At 32.0% G+C, this 20,809-nt stretch overlaps 1 protein-coding gene across 4 annotated transcripts in view; it reads left to right on the top strand.

Annotated features, from left to right (window-relative positions):
- Positions 1 to 20,337, top strand: part of mTor (serine/threonine-protein kinase Tor) — a 216,081-nt gene extending 195,744 nt beyond the window's left edge. For all 4 annotated transcript variants that reach the window (XM_075364225.1, XM_075364232.1, XM_075364239.1 and 1 more), the window contains exons 38-42: positions 3,257 to 3,462; positions 11,521 to 11,668; positions 13,648 to 13,948; positions 17,838 to 18,018; positions 19,943 to 20,337. In XM_075364225.1, the coding sequence (XP_075220340.1) occupies positions 3,257 to 3,462; positions 11,521 to 11,668; positions 13,648 to 13,948; positions 17,838 to 18,018; positions 19,943 to 19,958 (852 nt within the window). In that variant the 3' untranslated portion in view covers positions 19,959 to 20,337. The remainder of the gene's footprint in view (positions 1 to 3,256; positions 3,463 to 11,520; positions 11,669 to 13,647; positions 13,949 to 17,837; positions 18,019 to 19,942) is intronic.
- Positions 20,338 to 20,809: the final 472 nt, after the last annotated feature.

The raw sequence follows: 20,809 nt of genomic DNA, 5'->3' as shown, positions 1-20,809 counted from the left end.
CAAGTAATGTAGCTGTCAGTGGGCCCCAAATCAAAAGAGCTGCCTTGGATGTCTAAAGATTTCTGGAATCTTATACAAATCAATCAGGAATGTTTAGAGAAAGTTCTTGGAAATTAAAAAAAAATAAGTGAAGTAAGGATAAAACACTAGCTAAAAGTCTTAATAAAGTTTGCTTTAAACAAATAAATTTACAAATTAGTTGATAAAAATGCAGTACTTGAAATATAAACAAAGACTTTGATCCCTTAAATAAAAATAACTAAATAGGTTCTATAAACAAATGTCTGGATTTGATTTGTCTTCTGTCTTTATTTTTCTCATATGCTTCTTAATAAAAGCATATGTGTTTAAATGGACATTCTCTTTGGAAAAAAATAAATATGAAAATTAATTTTTCATATGAGTGAAGTAAATGGCAGCTATGGCAATTTTTAATTGCTATATCTCTGCCAAGTTTCATGACAAGTTGTGTGTTTCATTTGAAAGGATTTGGACTTTAAAAAATTGGTTTAGAAATTATTGAACAAGTGACTTTTTTTTTGTGTTGTGATTGATGAATGTTGATTATTAATTTTTTATGTAACAGACATCTATGAATTTCTCAGAATAACTAAAATGTGTTATTTACACTAATTAAATGCTGTTGTGGTTTACAAATTTAATGTTAAGAGAAAAGAGAGAATATCAATACTGTTAATACTAAAAGAATGTTGTTTAGACAATGTTGTTCAAATAGCACTGGATAGTAAAAAAACTAATTTTAATATTTGTAGAAAATTTAAGTTGTAGTACTATTAAGCACTACTCAACAGTAAGTATTTAGTAACATTAAATGTAACAACAGTGTTATTAATTGTGTGATTACTTTGAAAATTGGCATTAAACATGAATTTACTGTAGGTATTTTTTGTATCAATTATTGTAGGTAAAGCAGGCATGAACTGTGTTTCATAGAGCAATGCCCACTTCCAATTATAATAAACAGACTATACTGAAATGTTTGGTTTATACCATAGTAAATTCTATTCCAAAGATTAGTTGATTAATGATTTCAAAAGATCAGATCAATGGTTTCATGGGTATCACAAGATGTTGGTGTAGCATCTCTTCAATATCAACCAGTACACTCTCAATGTAATGATCTCCAGATAGTTGTTTGATTCGTTAATACAGAGGCCGATTGTTTTGTAGCCACTGTAGGATCTTGTTTGATACTTTAAAAATATTTTTTTCAAAGGCGGTCTGACAAGTCAGTGACTTTTCAGATGATGGCGCTCCAATTACTACTTTCTCACCATCTTTTATAAGTCTTATCTTATCCAGGCTTGCATACAAAGTTTTGAGTTATTCTGATCGAATCATTTTGAGTCAAGAAAACATGGAAAAACATGAACTCCATATACTGATAAAACACTACTGTTTACTAGAGAAAACAATAAAAGAAATAGAACAAACGCTTTAAAAGTATTATGGAGAGTCTGCTTTCTCACATGGAAGGATTTAAAAGTGGTTTACTGAATTTCGCTGTTTAGTCACACAACTGCAAGTAATACTGCAAGTTCGGAACATCCAAAAGAGGTGATTACTCAAAAAATGATTGATAAATGATGATAAAATCCATGATATCATACTGAAAGACCACCGAACAGAGGCATGTGAGATTAGTGAGATCATGAACATTTCAATTGAATGTGTATATTGAATTTTACTTGACTGGTTAGGTATGTGGAGCTATCAGCAAGATGGGTGCCATGATTGCTGACACCTGCTCAAAAGTAGTGCCGCGTGGCAACTTTAAAGCAATGTTTGGCTGTTTACCAGCACAATCTAAATGAGTTTTTGCAGTGTTATGTTACCGTTGATGAAATATAAATTCATTATTAAATGTGAACTGGGTGAAACAAATCCGCTCCAAAAAAGGCAAATACAGTTCCATCAGCTGGTAAAGGTCATGGCCACACTTTTCTGGTATGTAAATGGTATAAAATTGATTGATTACCTACAGAAGGTAAAATCAATAACAGAAGATTATTATGCCTCATTATTACAGAGATTTGATGTATTGAAAAAACGTGGTATCATTTAGCGGAGAAAAAAGTGTTCTTTCACCATGACAATGCGCCAACTCACTTATCTGTAATTTCACTTGCAACATTAATTAAATTGCATTAATGAATTACTTCCTCAAGCACTCTACTCTCCAGATTTAGCCCCTTCTGACTTTTTCGTTTAGAAACCTAAATAGTGGCTTGGTGGAAATGAGTACTTATTGTTGAAATGAATGAGTATTTTTGAAAGTTTGACAAATTACTTTTTGGAAGGCATAGAAAAATGAGAAAATCACTCCAATAAGTATATCGAACTAAAAGGGGATTAATTTGAAAAATAAAGTGTATTTTTGTAAAAAAAGTCTCTATTTTAAAGTCATTGACTTATAAAACTACCTTCATATATCGTGATTAAGTACCTCTAGAAGTTAATTTGGTAGAACTGTGCCAATTCAGATACCACTACTGCTAGATACAATACATAAAATTTAAATTTCCTGCTTAAAATGGGTTAATTTGATCTAATCTGTATTTCTTCTGTAAAACAGTATTATAATTCTTATGTTAAGTGTAACTAAATATTCTTGAGCTAGTAAATTCAAGCCATTGTTGATTAGTAAAATGAAAATTATTTTATTTTAATTTATGGCAAAAAAAAATTGTTTCTTAATGAAAAATAATAACCGACTCAATATTATTTCTTTAAGCTGAATCATTTTTGCATTTTGGAATGTAAATGTGTACTCACCCTTAATTGTTAACACCATTGCTTATTTTAAACAAACCACATATCATTGTATTTATAATAAAGCTTTTGAAAGTGTAATTTAGTTAGTTATTGAGATAATGATGATCTAAAATTTTAAAAGATCAGTAATTTTGAAAAATTATTTCACATATATTATTTTTCCATAGAGACTGACCATTTAATCATGTATATCAAACTTTATTAAAGATATCAATGTCTCTTCTTGAGGTATGAATTTTTCTATTGGAAAAACAAAATGACAGGCAAATGGAAAATTGTTTCCAATTGTTTATTAATTAATAAAAAAGTAATTAATAACTGTGAACTTCAAGGAATTGGCTGTTAATTTATTTCTAATTGATATTTAGTCAGTGATTTTTCTCATACTGATATGTTTGTTTTCAATAAAGAAACTAATTTAAATTAAGACTTTTAATTATTTTTTCTTGTTGATGTGTAGATGGCTCCTGATTATGACCACTTAACATTGATGCAAAAAGTAGAAGTATTTGAACATGCGCTCGAACACACTCAAGGTGATGATCTTGCTAGATTGTTATGGTTGAAGTCACCATCATCTGAGGTTTGGTTTGATAGACGGACAAATTATACTCGTTCTCTGGCTGTTATGTCAATGGTTGGCTACATTCTGGGCTTAGGAGACAGGTAATGTTACCTAATTTACTATTTTAGTAATTAGTTTTGCTTTTCTAAATTTTTTCTGCAATTTCTTACACTGAAAAAGCTAAGTTTTTTAATAATAATAATAAGTTAATTTTTTGTTAAATTTCTCTTGCATGCTTGGAAATACAAGATTCCCTTTAAAGATTAGTTATTTATGGTAAAAAACCTTTTCAAATGAATAGGCTGTCTAGGATACATCTAGAGATCTGCCTAGAGTATTGCTTTATCTCTAGAGTATTTTTACCCAAGAGGGTGACATCATATTTTTACTTGAATAAGCATCTTAATTTTCCATTGTTTTTAGCTGTGTAGAACTTAACCTAACAAGTAGTTGGTGTCCTTAACTTTTGAAAGTGTTGTTGCTCCTTTTCAAATATAATCTCTAGTCTGGTTTTAATGCAGATACCCATTTTGGTAGTTTCTATGGTATGCGATAGTTTGCAGTTCTGCTACAAATAAAAGCTTAACTTCTAATTTTTTAAATTCTAATCTTGTTGCTCTAAATTACTTACTTACTTACTCCTTGGCCTCAGTATCAAAAATTCATAGCCACACTAACAAAGGTTCACTAATTTTTATTCCTTGAGCCAACCTGGTGCAATGATGGTCTTTACAATCAACTTCTCTCTGAACAAACCTTATATTATCTTCCCAACATTGTCTGGTACCCAGACAATGTTGGGAAAAATCTACCCAAAGGTCTTGTTCCACTGGGTTTCCAGCTGAAACCCTAGTAGCTACTCTTGCTCTCTGTTTGCATTATGTGTACGAGTCCAATGCAATCTATGCTATTAATCATTCTTTTCTATATCCAGGCTTGAATGTAATCTATGCAGCTCAAAGCTGTAGCACTTCTTCCAAAATTTTGTTTTTAAAAACTACACTTCCTTTTGCCCTCTAGTCTCAACAACCACTCTAAACTATACAAGATAACCATACAATATACTCTCTATACATACACTGTATACATACACTGTATATACAGTGTATGTACTGCACTCTATATACATACACTGTATACTATACAAGATAACCATACAAAATAATCTGTAATATGATTGTTGTATTTATCCCAATTTTAACGCGTTTTAGTATTAATCATGAGCTCAATAGTTTAATCTTGGAATAAAACCACACATTTCCCAAATGTAATCTTTTCTGAATTTCCTTACTAATTTCATTGTGGCTCATTAGAATTGTCTCTAGCTCTTCGATACATCAAATCTTTCAAAAGATTTCCCATTCACATTTAGTCTAACCCCCATCATTTGACCTCTTACCTGTAACTATATATTTAAATTTCTTTACCCACGCTTAGACCAATTTTTCCCCTATTCTCAGTCAAGATTTTTGGCATTGTTTTCAACTATATTTTTACTGTTGTTTTTTTCAAATCACCTACATAACTCAACATGTGAATGTTTCTGTTCAAAAATAAACCTTTTGCCTTCAGTAATATTTTTCTGAAGATGTATAAAGCAAAATTAAATAAAAAAGGAGAAAGCGTATCTACTGTTTCAACCCCATTACAAATATCAAAATCATCTGATATTTGATTTTTTCCCATGTAAACTTTACCTTCATCCATACAAACTTGAATCATCTTAACAATCTTCCTCGAAATGGCAAATTGGATTAATATTTCATACAGCTTATCACTGTAGTTTCTATATGTACAATGATACTGTCTTTGGCAACCTAAGGGTTGGCAGGAACTCCCAGTCACCTGATCTGTGACTCACACTGGCCTGGGAAAATCTTCCACAAATTCCAGATGGCTGCCATCTGGTTTCCAACTAGCTGTGCTAGGACCTGTGAGATCTTCACAGATTGTAGGGACAGGTTTCTTTTCTGGCTATGTAAGATTTGAACCCCATCCTAATCAGTGGCCTGTTGTGCCCAACCATTTTCTTTTTGATGTTCTTTATGAGTCGGCTGTTGGAGACCACAAGTACCTGAAATTCCAGCTGTATCATCTTATGCGCCAAGCATGTTATGTGTACAAGTTATTACACGGTGGCTCTATTTTATTTTCTTGATTGCTAAACTGGGTTAGGTTATCGTAGCCTGAAGTTTTTTCAGGCTACCATAACCCTAATCAAAATGGTGCCTGATTTTGTACAGCTAAACTAAAACGTTTTTCACAAGTAAAAAACTTAAAAAGAGATCTACCACACTTCTTAAATTACTGCTCAACAGTGAAAAAGTGCTCTATGAGACATCTGCTGCTTAACTGAAAATTGAGACTTTCTCCTTTTTCAGTTCATTATTGATTATTTATATGCATTATAATCTAAAATTAAGGTGTTAATTTTCAACGTTGTAATGTTACATTCTTTAGTGAATTGAAATTATTTTCTGCAGTAGCTTATTGTAGTGAATTGAAATTATTTTTTGAGTAGTTTATTGTTAAAAACTCTTATGAGGTAGTATGCATTTTTAAATTTGATTCACAATGAAACCCATTTTTAATGACAGAATTTTATTCGTAGAAAAAGTTCTAATATTATTCTTACTATCAATTACACAAATATAATTTATTTGACAAGTTTTATTCTTTAGTTGTGGTTGCTAATTGTTTGCTGTGCAAAATTCACTAGTTTATCACTGTCCACATTGTCTATTACTTGTGTGGACATCATACTGGTGTGATACCACAGTATGTTGATTTGCCCATTCTGTATCTTATTGAGCCTGTTCAGCTTCTTGTCTAGCTTATCCCTCATTCTGATTAGCTGTGATCAGCTGCTATCTCAATTAGCAACCATCACCTGTCTACTCAAATACGTGTGTTAATTGTAACAGATGGTGCAGGGAATATAGTCATCCCATGGTTAGCTTAGACTGTGATTACCATCTATGCACTGTTGTGTTGTACTTTAATTCTTTAGAAGGTTAGGTTTCGCTAATATCCAAGATGGCTATATAGGCGAAGTTGAGTTGCTGAAGTTGATTAAAGGAGATTTGATGCTGTTCTTCTGCTAACACCATATGTGGTGATCTGTTGGGTTTCAGAGATTACAACAATATGCCTGCAATTCTGTGAAGGAAGTTGTTAGATTGTGTCTTCAAACAACAAGTCTCTGTGATTCATCATGTTGTTAAGCTTGTCATGAATGGTTCCAATCTTATTGTTGTTTATTTGTACTTTCAGTACAGAGACCCCACTAAATAACATTTGGAAAAATGAGCTAGAATTCTGTAGTTGACTATTGATTGTCCAATTCTTATGGGTACTGATGCGAATGTCATATATTTTTTTTGTTGACACAATGGATCCATATGATAGTGACTTTTTTTCCCCTTCTCCCCCCCGACCGGATATCCATTTAAGTATACGCAGTCGGGGAGAGTGTCCATATACTCAAAGGAGGCGTCCCCCACCCACCGGCAGCACGTCCGACACGACAGGTTAGCCTCCCCGGTCTCGGATCTTTTATTTTCCATTTGCCATGCCTCTAATCCCCCACCTCATGGCCAAGGTCCGGCAACGCCATCCCTCAGCCTCTCAGCAGGGAACCGGGTCTCGGTCTTTATCTTTTGCCATGCCTCAAACCGGCGACACTGACCCCACTAAGCACCAAGGTACCTGCAGGGCCGACACTGCCGGCCGGGACTCGGTCTTAACTTTACCCCACAGTTCCCCAGGAGTTCTCTCCCTTCTCAGGAACCCGCACACCTCAGCAGTCCCTCCACGGAGGGACTGTCCTCCCTTCCCTACTTTAACTACGACCCCTGTCTTCTGTCTTCGTCTTCTTTAATACAGGGAATTTCCCCCGCAAACTTCTTGAACCAGTCCCAATTTTCCTGACTATACACCATCCAATTAATTAAATTGTCAGGGGTCAGTCTATTAATTAAAATTTCCCTTCTATTATCAGCCCATCTGGGACATGGAAAGATGGTGTGTTCTACATTGTCGATCTCCTGACAATAAACGCATAATGGGATGGCCCTCTTCCCAATTCTGAATAAATATTGACCAAAACAACCATGGCCTGTCAATAGTTGCGTGCTATAGAAGTTCACGTCACCCAGTCTCTTACCAACCCATGTATTTATGTTGGGGATTAGCCTTCTCGTCCAATCCCTAACTCTTGAGTGTGCCCACGCACTGTGCCACTCTTGCTGTATTAGCTCTATGGTCTCGCCTCTGGGAAGTCCCGTGGCTCTTAATGTCCTCTCTCTAATTTGCAAGTCTATATGGGGAACTTCTGTTATTATACACAACGCATCATACGACACTGTTCTGTAGCCTGGAGCCACCCTAAGCAGAGCGTGTCTATGAATACTTTTTAGTTTAGTTTTATTTCTCTGTGTATTTATTGCATTTCCCCATACCGGGGCCGCATACAATAACGCCGATGTGGTGGCCACCTTTATCAGCTTCCTGATTTCCATCTTAGTTGTGTCATGATTTTGAAAAAGCCCCCTCAAGGCCGTAATGGTGGGGGTAACCCTGTTGCAAATCATATCGACATGTTTACTAAATTTTAAGCTTTTGTCTAGCAGAACACCAAGATATTTTGCTTAGTTGACTCTTTCTCCTCTGATGTTTATATTTATGTTTCTGATGGGTCTTCTACCAGCAAGAACCATGCAGCAAGATTTCCTAAGGGAAATCTGCAACTGATTTCTTTCCAGCCACTCGTCAATTAGACATAGCGCTCGATTGGCTTTGTCCTCTACGATATCTACATTTCTATCTTCCACTAGAACCGCTATGTCGTCTGCATAGCCGACCACTGATACCCCTTCCGGGTAATTTAATCTAAAAATCCCATCATAGAAGACGTTCCACAGGGTAGGTCCAAGCACGGATCCCTGAGGAACGCCTCCAAATATATATATATATATATATATATAGCTTTATATATAGATATATAGCTTTACCAAGCGTTTTAACTTCGATAAACCTAAGGTGGAGGTAATGATTAATCAGATAGTCACTTATATGCATATTTTGTAGGGCCTCTATTATAGCTATCCTAGCTATCCACGGTACTGTGCCGAAAGTGTTTTTGATGTCAAGCATAATCATGAGGGGAATTTTCCTGACTCTCCAGGATCCACTTCTAGTTGTTAAAGCCCAGTTTTTAACTCTTTCAATAGCACTTATAGTAGAGCATCCTCTCCTAAACCCGTACTGTTCTGGGTGTAAGCATTGCCTCTCCTCAATTTCTTTCCTAAGCCTGGTTTCAATAAGTCTTTCTACGACCTTCCCCATATTGTTAATTAGCGTAATTGGTCTGTACCCTCCTGTTTCATTGGCTGCTCCTGCCTTGGGGAGAAAGACCGTCCTGGCTGCCTTCCAGCAGTCAGGAAAACACCTGTTTTGTAGGCCAAAGCTGGCAATGTCCACCATTGCCATGATAGTGTGACTTGATCAAAGGTTTCATCACACAACATGACCTAGAGATTTTCAATACAGTTAGTGAATTGGCTACATTTGCCAAATGTTTGATGGAAGCAGGTTGTTCTCTTTCAACATTTGTGGTAGTCCTCTGCCTTATTCCATTTACAGAGACATGTTGCATGCAGAATTAGATCAAAATTCACAGAACAGAAACAGAGTTGTCATTCTATGAGTCAACAAAACTGAAGTAGGAAAGAATCTGTCTGAAGGTTTTCTGCAGTGCAGTGTATTAGTTCCTCTTTTCTGGATTGTAGAATTAAATCTCTGATGCGATTGAGGTTATGCAGTTGTTATTGAATTGCTACTTATGCAGCTGAAGGACTTTTGTTGGTTGGGAGAAATTCAGGGAATAAGACTAAGTTCAGGATGGCCCAGGCAGTGGTGGAGTCTTCAGCTGAGGGTGTTTTTAGTTCTAAAAGATGAAGTTTCTCAAAGGCTGGCCAGCCATTACATGATATATTGGAGTATTGGTGGCAGGCCTATTCATTAAATATATCTCTTGAAAAGTATCTGGGTGTAAAATCTCAATGGGAATTTTCAGTTCAAATTAGCACTTTCAGTAAATATGTGTGATACTTTCATTGACATCTGTAGGGTTATTTATTACCCTGTTTGGGGGTTGAATTTTAAAATTATGCGTGTTCTTTACAAATATATTTGTGAGGCTATATGCTGTAGATTGTGCTTGTCTGGGCTCATCATATGCTGTGTAAATGTTATAGGGATTCTTGTTACAAGCCAGGATCTTCTTTCATTTTGGATGTTGACGGTTGTAGGTCTGTCTTGAGAGAGGGCAATCTCTGTTATTGCTGGTAGTTAAACCAATTGATATCCGTGCCTTTGAGTACAGTATTGGTAGACAATAGCAAATAACTCCTAGATACAAACTAGAAATTAAAGAGCAAGAATTTGTATCTTAGTGAGTTGGAATGAGTCTTCTGATGATCATTGCAGTCATGGTGTTTACCCAGACATTGTAGGTTTACAAATTGCTAGGTGAGTTTCTCCCTATTGTTATAATACTCAATTTTTGCTTAGAGATGGTGCAATTAGAGACAGATTTGTTACATTTGGTTAAATGATTCTGGCCTCTGCCTGAATTGTAGAGTTGATGACACTGTGCCATGTTCTGGTATGTTCGTCCCAGGTATGAAGTCAAGTGTATGAACATTTGACTTCATATCTGGGACGATTGTTAGGAAATTTGAGAGAGTAAATTCTTGATCTGTGATTCAGTTGGAAGACTCAAAGTGAATGATAATTAGTTGCTGGCATCCTTAAGTTTTTGGCCTTGTGGAGAGCTGCTGAGGCGGTTTGATGCTCTGTTAGAATAGCAGCCTGGTAGCAAGGAACCCATTCAGGCAAAATTTTGACCCAGTTGGTGAAAGATAGACATTTTGGCATTGACCCCTGATGTGTGTTAGTGAAGTTACCTGTAAAATATTTTGCAGTGAAATGAAGCTGTCTGTGGAAGGGTGAAATCATAATTTTACTTTTGAAAACGGCCCAAACTGGAGGTTAAGTTTATTTAAAATTTAAATTCGGTAAAGAATTTTCTTAAAATAATAGGACATTTGTGGAAAGGAATTCTCAGTTTAGTTAAGTGTGTTTTGTAATTAAATAAATTCAGCAAACCTTAAGGAACTTTTGTCTCAATTTCATCGCTGCTTTGTTTAAGAGTACTTATGTGGTATGATATTGAGATCTTTTTGTTTTGTCTGATTAAGACTCAAGAACTAAATAAACCCTTGTAGCAGTCTGATTATGAATTAGTAAAAATATAAAACAGTTTTCTTTGTAATTTAGATTGAAGCACAGGATTTGCACTTCCATAGAATCAGTTGTGAGAGCTACAAAGTAGGACAGAAAAGTGAAGATGTCTGAAGAAGCCTAAATGATGGCAAAAGATGTGAATAAATCACTGTTCGAAATGTCTATCAAGGCATTTATATTGGTAGCATCCTGACAGAGACCTAGTTGATGACTGCAATTGGTAATCAATGTCTTAGGGTCAGTAAGATGACCTGCAGTAAATCCCATTATGGCTAAGTATGGAGAAGGTTATGTGGCAATTTTACTTGCCCATATGCCCTCTCCTAAGGATGTGTCTTTTCCCTAGGAGGTTAGGATATCTACTCATATTGCCTCTTACATTTTAAAAGTGAATATTGTGCAGTCTTTTATAAAAATGCTAACATATTTTTTGTAAATACAGCAAGTAAATTTAACAGATTCTGGTTTTTTAGATTCATACAAATCATGTTCAGAAATAAAAATTTTGTGCAGCTGTAATTACAAGAAGTAAGTGTAAGTAGATCACTTTTGAAATTAGTTTGTAAAAACTTATCACCATTTTGGTTAGGGTTGTGATAACTTAGGCTTTTTTACCTTAAATATTTTGTTTTATAATGCCCCTTCTAAAACAATGTGTCATTACCCTATCTTTTCCATTTCAAATTTCTAGTTTGCACCCCATGGGAAGTTTCATACTAAAAAGTCATGAAATTTGTTAACGAAATTTGTTAAATTTCATTTTTCTCGGTTTACCTGTTGAAAGAAAGATACCCTTAATATTATGTATTTTCATTTTTTTTTATATTCTGATTATGCATTTCTTATTCTAGGCATCCTTCTAACTTAATGTTGGATCGGCTTAGTGGAAAAATTCTGCATATTGATTTTGGTGATTGTTTTGAAGTAGCTATGACTCGTGAAAAATTCCCTGAAAAAATACCATTTCGTTTAACTCGAATGCTTATTAATGCAATGGAGGTAAGCTATTAGAAATTAATTTTGATTATTTAATTGTTAACTTTATCCATAACAATACTGCTGATCATCATTTATTCTACAATTTCATTCAGTTCCATTTGAGTAGACTATTTATTTTCTTATGTAATTTATAATGTGTGAATTTGTAAATAATTATTTATAAGTTGAGTAAAATATGATTTGATTGATTATGGCTAGTAACACTAAAAATATTACTTCTATAATTTTTCCATGTATCATCATTTTTATTTGCTCTATGTAGGATTGCTTTCTGTTGTCATGAGTAAAAAAAATTTGTTATAATTACAATTACAGTTTACTTGATTATCTATCTAGAATAGCTAACTAGAATCCTAATCATCTTTCAAGCGATTGAAACACCAGTATAAGTTACTCAGTTTCAATAACTTGCATCATTAAAGGTGTATAAGCTTTTTAATATGAATAGCTTAGTGTCACTATATAAAATATTCAAAAATGATTGCATGTAATTCAGTTGTCTGGTTTATTGTCTCCTCCATTACCTTCCTGAACAAGGTTAAGTTAAGTAGTGCATCAGTCCTGACTTCCTATCCTTTCTGATAGATAATTTTGATGTTGACATGAATGAAGCATAATGAATTATGCATAAATAAACAGATAAATAAATTTTTTTTTCTGGTCAATTTATTATTTATTTTTTTTTTTTTATCTTTTATGACCGCATAGCATCACTTTAGTCTTTGAAATTTGCTTTTGTTGAAGGAGGTTCACAAAACCAAATGATTAGACATTGTTCAGTCTTTTGAGCAGAGTCAATATGAAAATAAAGGTATCAACTTTTTGATCGAGATAGTGACTGGTGATGAGATTTGGGTCGGTCACATCCCCACAGAATTCAAACAGCAGTCTATGGAATGGTGACTCAAAACATCATCGGAAAAGTAGAAGTTCAAAATCACCATTTCAACATGAAAAATCTCATTTGCACTATCTTTTGGAATAAGAAATAGGTTGTATTTGTTATGTCTTCCCAAGAGGTGGTTCTATAAATGCTTCACTTTATTCTCATACTTTCAAAAAACTGAGCCATGGAATCCAGAACAAGAGGAAAGGCATGCTCATCAGTCATGGGGTTTTGTTGTTTTACGACAATGCTCGTCTGCATATTGCCAGTGAAACTCAAATGTGATTGAACAATTTGGCTAGATGAATTATATAGCATCCATCTAAAAGTCCTGACTTGGTGCCAAGTAACTACCAATTGTTTCTTCATCTTAAACAATTCCTTACTAGTCAGCGCTATGATGACAATGCGAACATGAAAAAAGCTATTCAACAGCTGTTATCTTCACTGGTGGCATCATTCTTTGAGAAAGGAATAAAAAACCAATTAAAAAGTATGAAAATTGCCTTAGTAATGCTAGAAATTATGTAGAAAAATAGTTAAGATATACTCTTACATGAAATAAAATTATTTTATTGAAAGTTATGTGTATTTTTAATAAAAAAATGGTATTTCTAGATATGCTTTGTAGTACCTGCTTTTTAGTTTATTAGTTCATTTTTTAAGTTTTGAAACTCATTTTATTTGTATACTAGCAGAGCTGGCAATGTTTTACTATTGGTAGATTTGAGTATATATATATATATACACACTTTGTAAATAGTTTTATTTTGTGTGTACATAGTTTTACTTGTAAAGTTACTCAGATGTGTAACAATCTTATTAAGAGTGAATAGTAATGCTAATTGATTTAATTTTATTTTATTAAAAATATAAAATTAAACTTTTGTTTTTGTTATGGGCATAAACTGCTATGGTTGTTAGCCCAATAGAAATTTGTAGCATATAAAAATGCCATGCCTGACCGAGATTTAAATCCGGGATAGTTAAATTGTATTTAAAACTTGGAGTTGGTATGATTTTATTCTATATTTAGAAGAGCATTGCATTTTATTAGTACCTATGCATAAAGATATGCTGTTTGTTTTTATAGGTGACAGGCATTGAGGGAACATACAGAAGGACTTGTGAAAGTGTAATGTGGGTATTACATCGTAATAAGGACAGTTTAATGGCTGTTTTAGAAGCATTTGTTTATGATCCTTTGCTTAATTGGAGACTTATGGATCCAGGGCCCACTGTTAAGACCAAACGAACTAAGTCACAAGCGGATTCAAACGTCCCATCATCATCGTCTCAAGAACAAGGTGGTGATATATTGGATAGTGTTTCAAATAGCCTTAGTGCTACTCTTGGGAAGAAACCAACTGTTCCTAGCAGTGTTGAGAATATTTGTAAGTAATTTCTATTCAGATATTATAATGATAGTAGTAAAACTTTGGAGAAATAAATTACTGAATGGAAATATCCAAAGAAATAGTAAACGTAAACAAATACTAAAGATTAAAAAAACACAATTGCCAAAAAAAATAACCATTGTTGACAAACGTTACTCTTTTGTTCTGGTTTGGTTCCAAATTGATTTTGTATTAACAAGCGAATACCCTGTTGGAATTTTGAAAATCAGACGATTGTTTGCAGAGATATTATAAGAGGACCCCACTGCACCTCCCAAAACAGCGCCTCAGGAATAACCCATTTGTTACTAGTTAATGGTGATGATTGGTCTAGCTTTGCATGATGTACTCACATCACCTCACTGCTCTAGCCTTACACGCAGCCCCCCGTGGAAAGTCTATTATTATTAAACAGAAGTTTTTTTAATTTATTTAATATCATTTTATTTTATTTAATGTAAATCTAATTCTAATATTTTTGTAATTTTATTCATTTGGATCATTCAATTCAAATCCATCTAACATAGTGACAGAAGCTCACAGTTCACAGTTCATTAATCCAATTCATTAAAGTTTATGCTGCCACCAGCAAATCTCCACTATTATATATATTTTTAAAAATATGTATACATATTTATATAACCTATTACATTTCTGGAAACGTAAGAATTCCATTATGGGTCATTTATCTAAGTTGGTTCAGCCGTTGAGCTACTACGGTGGAACAAACACACATACATACACCCTATAAACATTACACTCCTTTTTGGGCAGTTGTGTAAATTATTAATTTTATTTATTTAATTCTATCAATAAAAGAAAGGGATTGTTAGTTAATATTTTGCAATAAAATTGTGGCACATAGTGGAGCAATGTTGGTGTGCTGGGTCGGCTGCACATGGCTCCCTGCCACTAGAAACACTCTGTTGTCAATAAATTTACAGATTATTTTTTTTAATTTCTAAGCGTAAATTATTTTTAATTATATTTTATATTTATATTTTTATTTACTTATTATTTATTAATTTTATCAATAAAAGAAGGGTATTGTTAGTTAATATTTAGCAATAAAGAACATGTTTACATGATCAAAATACTGCCCATCAAAAAATCATTTGACTTTTTTTCTGTAAATGTTTATAAACAGCAAGTAAGAGGAAGCAACACCAACAAATAAGAGCAAGAAGAAAGGACATGCTTACATGATCAATCATACTGCCTATCAAAAAAAATCATAAGATTTTTTTCTTAAATGTTTATTAACAGTAATAATAATTATAAAGTAAATTAAAATAACAGTAATAATAATTATAAAGTAAATTAATACATTTTACTACCGTAATTCATATATTCAATATCATAGCAGATCTTAAAACAACTATTTTCGACACAAATAAATCAATACTGAAAATACTTTTGATTATCCATTTAGAATCTTATATATGATTTTTTGTAACCTTTAGTTACAATTAAACATATATATATATATATATATATTTATAAAGGCTATGACACTCCCTGTAACGTAAGGATTCCAACGTGGGGTCATACATCTAAATCAGTTCAGCTATTGAGTTGCTACAGTGGAACAAACATACATACATACACCCTAAAAACATTACGCTCCTTTTCATGCAGTTGTGTAATAAGGATAGGTAGATTGGGCAATGGGCAACATTATTTTACAATAATGTTGCCCATTGATGTCAGGTTTTTAACTTAATAAAGTTTACGTATAACATTCTGTTATAAGTATTTGGTTATAAGCTTAATTGGTTGCTGAAATCCACTTCTTTTTTCGCTGCTTTATATTTAATGACACATTGCCATTTGGTGAGTACTCCTTGTCTGTTTCTCCCAGTTATTTGCAATGTCAAATCATGACAATCTTTTGTAGTTATCATTAGTACCTGGTGCTTATCCATTCATTTTATTATTTTTCATCCTACCAACTATTTCGCCTTTTTTTAGTTTTTTAAAAACAATTTTTTTGATTTTTGCGTAATGTTCAAATTTTTGTGTTTCTAGAAAGTAGATAATAAGCAAAATCTGGACTTGTATGATAATTGTCAAGGTATAAGGTTCTTCTTGTTCCACATAGTTTTTCCATGAGGTACTTAATAACAGAGAGTGCATGAGACTCCCCATTTATTTTAAAATTATGAATATAACCCTGAATAGTGCAGAGTATTTATGATAATGCATAAATTTTCAAGCCAAATTTGCGCCTTTTATTGTTTATATTATTGTCGTCCAAGCCATGGAACCATCAATTCATTGATTACAATGTTCTCCCCTGAAGTAAGATATAACTGAAAATTATATAATAATTTTTCAAACAGAGGATGACTTTTGTACAATTTATCATTCGTATTTTTATTGCCAAGATTTTATCACAAAAATGGATTCAGCGCAAGAGAATTAAAAATCTGTCTTGTGACATTAAATTTGTGGTATACTGATTTTTCTTGACCAATACAACTGTAATTTAGGTAGTAAATTTATTCCTATTATTATTACTATAGCAAAAATCTTTTTCTAATTCAGTTTTGTTAGTGTCAACCCATTTATTTATTCTAGTCTAGTTTATTATTTTCTTGTTCTTTATGTGCATTAGCATATTTATTAGTTTTGTTTACTAAGCAAATCCAGATATCATCAGAAATAAATAAGTTAAAATATTGAATTGGTTCAGTACCATTAACAGTAGCAGATAAAACTGATTCTTTACTGCAAGATAATGAGAATGAAAGGACTGTAGTAGTTACATCTTTCCAACTTTGTCAGCTGTTATTGTCATCATCATCATCATCAGCATCAGCATTACTATCATTAATATTATTATTTTTGTTGTTCTTATTATTATTATTTATTATCATTATTATTATAATACCAATTACTATTTACACTACAGGATGATAGACCTGGATTCAAAAACTTGCATGAGTTATCAGCATTAATTCTTCTGGTGACATCAATGTCATCTGATGACATCAGTGTCATCTGATGAACTTGGATCGGTTATATAATCATCTTCTTCTTCTGATGTATCAGAATCCAAATTGAAAGACATATCGCTATCCGAATCCTGCTGCATTCTTAAAGCCATATCAAGAATCTTTTTGGCACATTCACTCATGGTTCTAACAGCACTTAGTACATAAAACTTAGTACTAAAACCACTACTGTATGCATATATACTTTAGATGAATATGTGAAGAATGAGGTGAATTTATAGAGTTCTGTAAAGCCATTGCAATAATAATTAAATGTAGGTCACAAATGCTGACCTATATTATTATGATTATTATTTATAATAAATAAATTTGGCAACAATAATAAATAAATTACAATAACCTAATAAATTATTAGGTCATTGTTAATCATAATATGAGTAACAATTATTAGGTCATAGTGACTTATTAATAATTTGTTTTATGTTAATGTTCCATACTTGATATAAAGATAATAATTAGGTATAATAAGAATATTGAAAAATCATGAGAAAATGTGAAGTTTTAGTTTCTGTTTCTCAGAAAAAAAAACAAACAGCATCAATCATTAGTCATATGAAATTATGTCACCATTATATTACGTTATAATTATACATGAATAATTAATATTAGAACATAAATAATTACTAAATTTTATAAATAATTTACAAAATATTGTAAATTGAAAAAACTACAAACCAAAAGAGTAACAATAATAATTTTATTGGAAATAAGTCAAAAAAGAGAATCCATTCTCTACACAGTACCATCAGGGAAATTATGAAAAGCCACAAAATTATATTTTGAATTCTCTGCAGACCCTAATTAGAAGTATGGGTCTTGTTTTCTTCAATTCTTGTTTTTAAATATAATGTATTTTAATGAAATGACAGGTGATGGAAGTCAACCAGAGGCATTGAATAAGAAAGCATTGGCTATTGTAACAAGAGTTAGAGAAAAGTTAACTGGTCGTGATTTTGCTCATGAGGAGACATTGACTGTCCAGAGGCAGGTGGAATTGCTTATTCAGCAGGCTACTGCAAATGAAAATCTCTGCCAGTGCTATATTGGCTGGTAAGAATCATTTTTTTATTGTTAAATTTATCTTCCTTTTTTTATCAGAAGTTAAAAAAATTGTATGCTGTATGTTTCAGAGGTTTATACTTATTGTGTGAGTATGTGAATGCGTGATTGTACATTGTGTATGTGGTATTGTGGTAGGTACAATGTGAATAATATCATTAATACAATCAATCACAACATGGTATAGGTTATAATTGATTTTAAAAGTCAGGAACCTTCTTGTTGGCATGCTAGAAAAAAGTTTTTTTTAATATTTTAACAGATAAGTTTAGCAAGTTATTCAGAATAATTACAGTGCACAAAATGTACATAATTAAGCATTTCTTAAGTAGGTATTACATTCCCAGGCAAAATTATATTACTGACATTCTAGAAAAATTGTTTATTTCTTTAATTACTATAAATATCCCACACATTTTACAAAATTTTAGTCAAAAGGCCTAAACACATTTAAGAAAACCATTATTTTCGTGGCACCAACCTTTTGTAAAGTGAAGGCCTTTACAATAATTCACTTACAGCATCATCATACTTAACCATAACATCGTGTCATCTGAAAAAGTTATTATACAATGATGCCACAACTTTAACATAACTAACCAATAAAACCAGAAGCAGCAAATTATTGAAGACATCTCTTAGGGGTGGAACTATACACTTACAATTCCCTGTTTTGCTAAATCACTTGCTCTAAAGCAATGTACTCACTGAAGACACATAGTCAATTGAACAGCTTTTCTAGTGACTGCATATACTCTTGATATAACTAAGGGACCCATCTCAACCCAGTAAAAAAATTAATTTGTTGTTTGAGTATTCTTTTTCCACGTGTTCCTTGAGTAATATAGATAATGATGATAAAATTCTAAACACTGTGGATAAAACATTTTTTTTATAGTTAAAAAGGTTGATGGAAAAAGTTAATTTTGCTGAGCCGAGCCAGTAAATTATAAAACTTAATTTTAATTATTATTCTTCAACTGTAGTCCAACTTCTCTGAATATCTCAAAATTTACGTTAATGAAAAAGCAGTTTTTCTGACAAACATTCTGAAATTATAATGTTTATCATGGAGGAGTTAATTTGAATCTCTGCAGAACTACACCAACATCCATCTTAGATGGTTAAAACAAAGATCTATCTTTAGATTGTTTTCAGTAGTTAATACTACATTAAGACTGGTGGAGAATGGTGGAGAACATGCACATCCACAGGTAATAGCACTATTTTGGACAATAGATTTTGTTTAAGTTTTCCATACTAACTCCAATAATCTAAATTTTTCAGAGATACAAATTACACAGTGAGAAAGTAATTGTTCAGTTGGGAAACCATTAAGTGCTTTGAACTTTCCATTTACATTACAGAAATTACAATACCTAAAAAATCTTTACATATTACTTTTGGAAACAATAACATTTGCCCATATGTATGCTCTCTTATCTTACGTTTTCTACTTATAAAACACTTTACCTGAATTTATCAGATTGATTAAGTTTACATTATATCTAAAGTGCTTTATACATTGATAAAGTGTTATGCTTTTACTCCTGAAGTGGTTCTCATGTTGTGAAAAATAAAATCTTGTTAATTAAAAATCCTTTACCTCCTCCAAAATAAAATGGTGTAATAAAGAAAAACCTAATTGTCTCTTATTACTTAAGTCTTATTATAAAACTAGCATGTAAAGAAAATAATACATTATTGAAGCTGTGTCAGATTTCGAGTATCATCTTATTTCTTGCCTCCCCTAAAGTAAAAGATACTATTAGCTAGGACATGTTTACAGGGTATGGATTTTATCGTAAAGCTGAAAAACTATTTAATGAGAAGTTTATTTTTATATAATTTATATTAATGAATAACTAGTATTATTAATATTATCATTTTTCTGTAACAGTCTACTTTTTTTCAGGTGCCCATTTTGGTGAATTACTACAATTTAAAAACAATACAAGACTGAAAATTAAAATGTAATCTGGAAGTATAGTTATATCACATTTCTGTATATTTAGTTGTAAATATCTTTATAGTCTATTTCATATAAAAAATTACTTATAACATTCTCTTTTAAAAATATTTATGAAACATGTCATGTGAGTGAATGTTTATAACTAAAAATTTGCGTTAATTAGATATTCACAAACAAAAAAAAAATTATTTTAATAGATAAACTGTGATCTTTTACTAACTAAAGTCATAATTTTTTTTAGTATTAGTTCTTATGATAAAATAATTGTTAAATTGTTAGAATCTATTAATAAATTACTTAAAAAGAGATCAATAAAAAAATTCTCTTTTGATAAGTTTTCCAGGTCTTTTTATATCATCCCATTATTATATAAATTTCCCATTCTTGTTTTATACAGGGAATTTATCAGAGTAAATGATATTATTATTGCCTTTGCTATTATTATTTTTGAGTTCATATAAAGTATAGGGTTTATAACAGCTGGTTATATTTTCATATCTATTATTATTAACTAATTATGAGAAATTAATTTATATTTTAACCACTGTAAGTTCTGACGTGTTTCAGTTATTTGTAATAACTTTGCAGTAATGCAGTCAGTTTATTAGCTGGACAATACTTATATTTGATTTATTATATTGAACCAATCTTAATTTATTCTAACTGTAAATATCAAATTTCTTAGCAATCTTTTCAGGATGATAGTTTTACTAGTTGAAAAAAATGGGTAAAAGTCCTTTGAAAATACAGTGCAGTGCTCATTTTATCATAGAAAATTTTTCTTAAGCACACTGACATTGAGTAACCACA

This window comes from Lycorma delicatula, chromosome 1 (genome assembly GCF_047948215.1).
Source record: "Lycorma delicatula isolate Av1 chromosome 1, ASM4794821v1, whole genome shotgun sequence".
Taxonomy (NCBI): domain Eukaryota; kingdom Metazoa; phylum Arthropoda; class Insecta; order Hemiptera; family Fulgoridae; genus Lycorma; species Lycorma delicatula.
The sequence above is the reverse complement of the archived record's forward strand: the minus strand, read 5'-3'. Positions and strand labels throughout refer to the sequence as shown.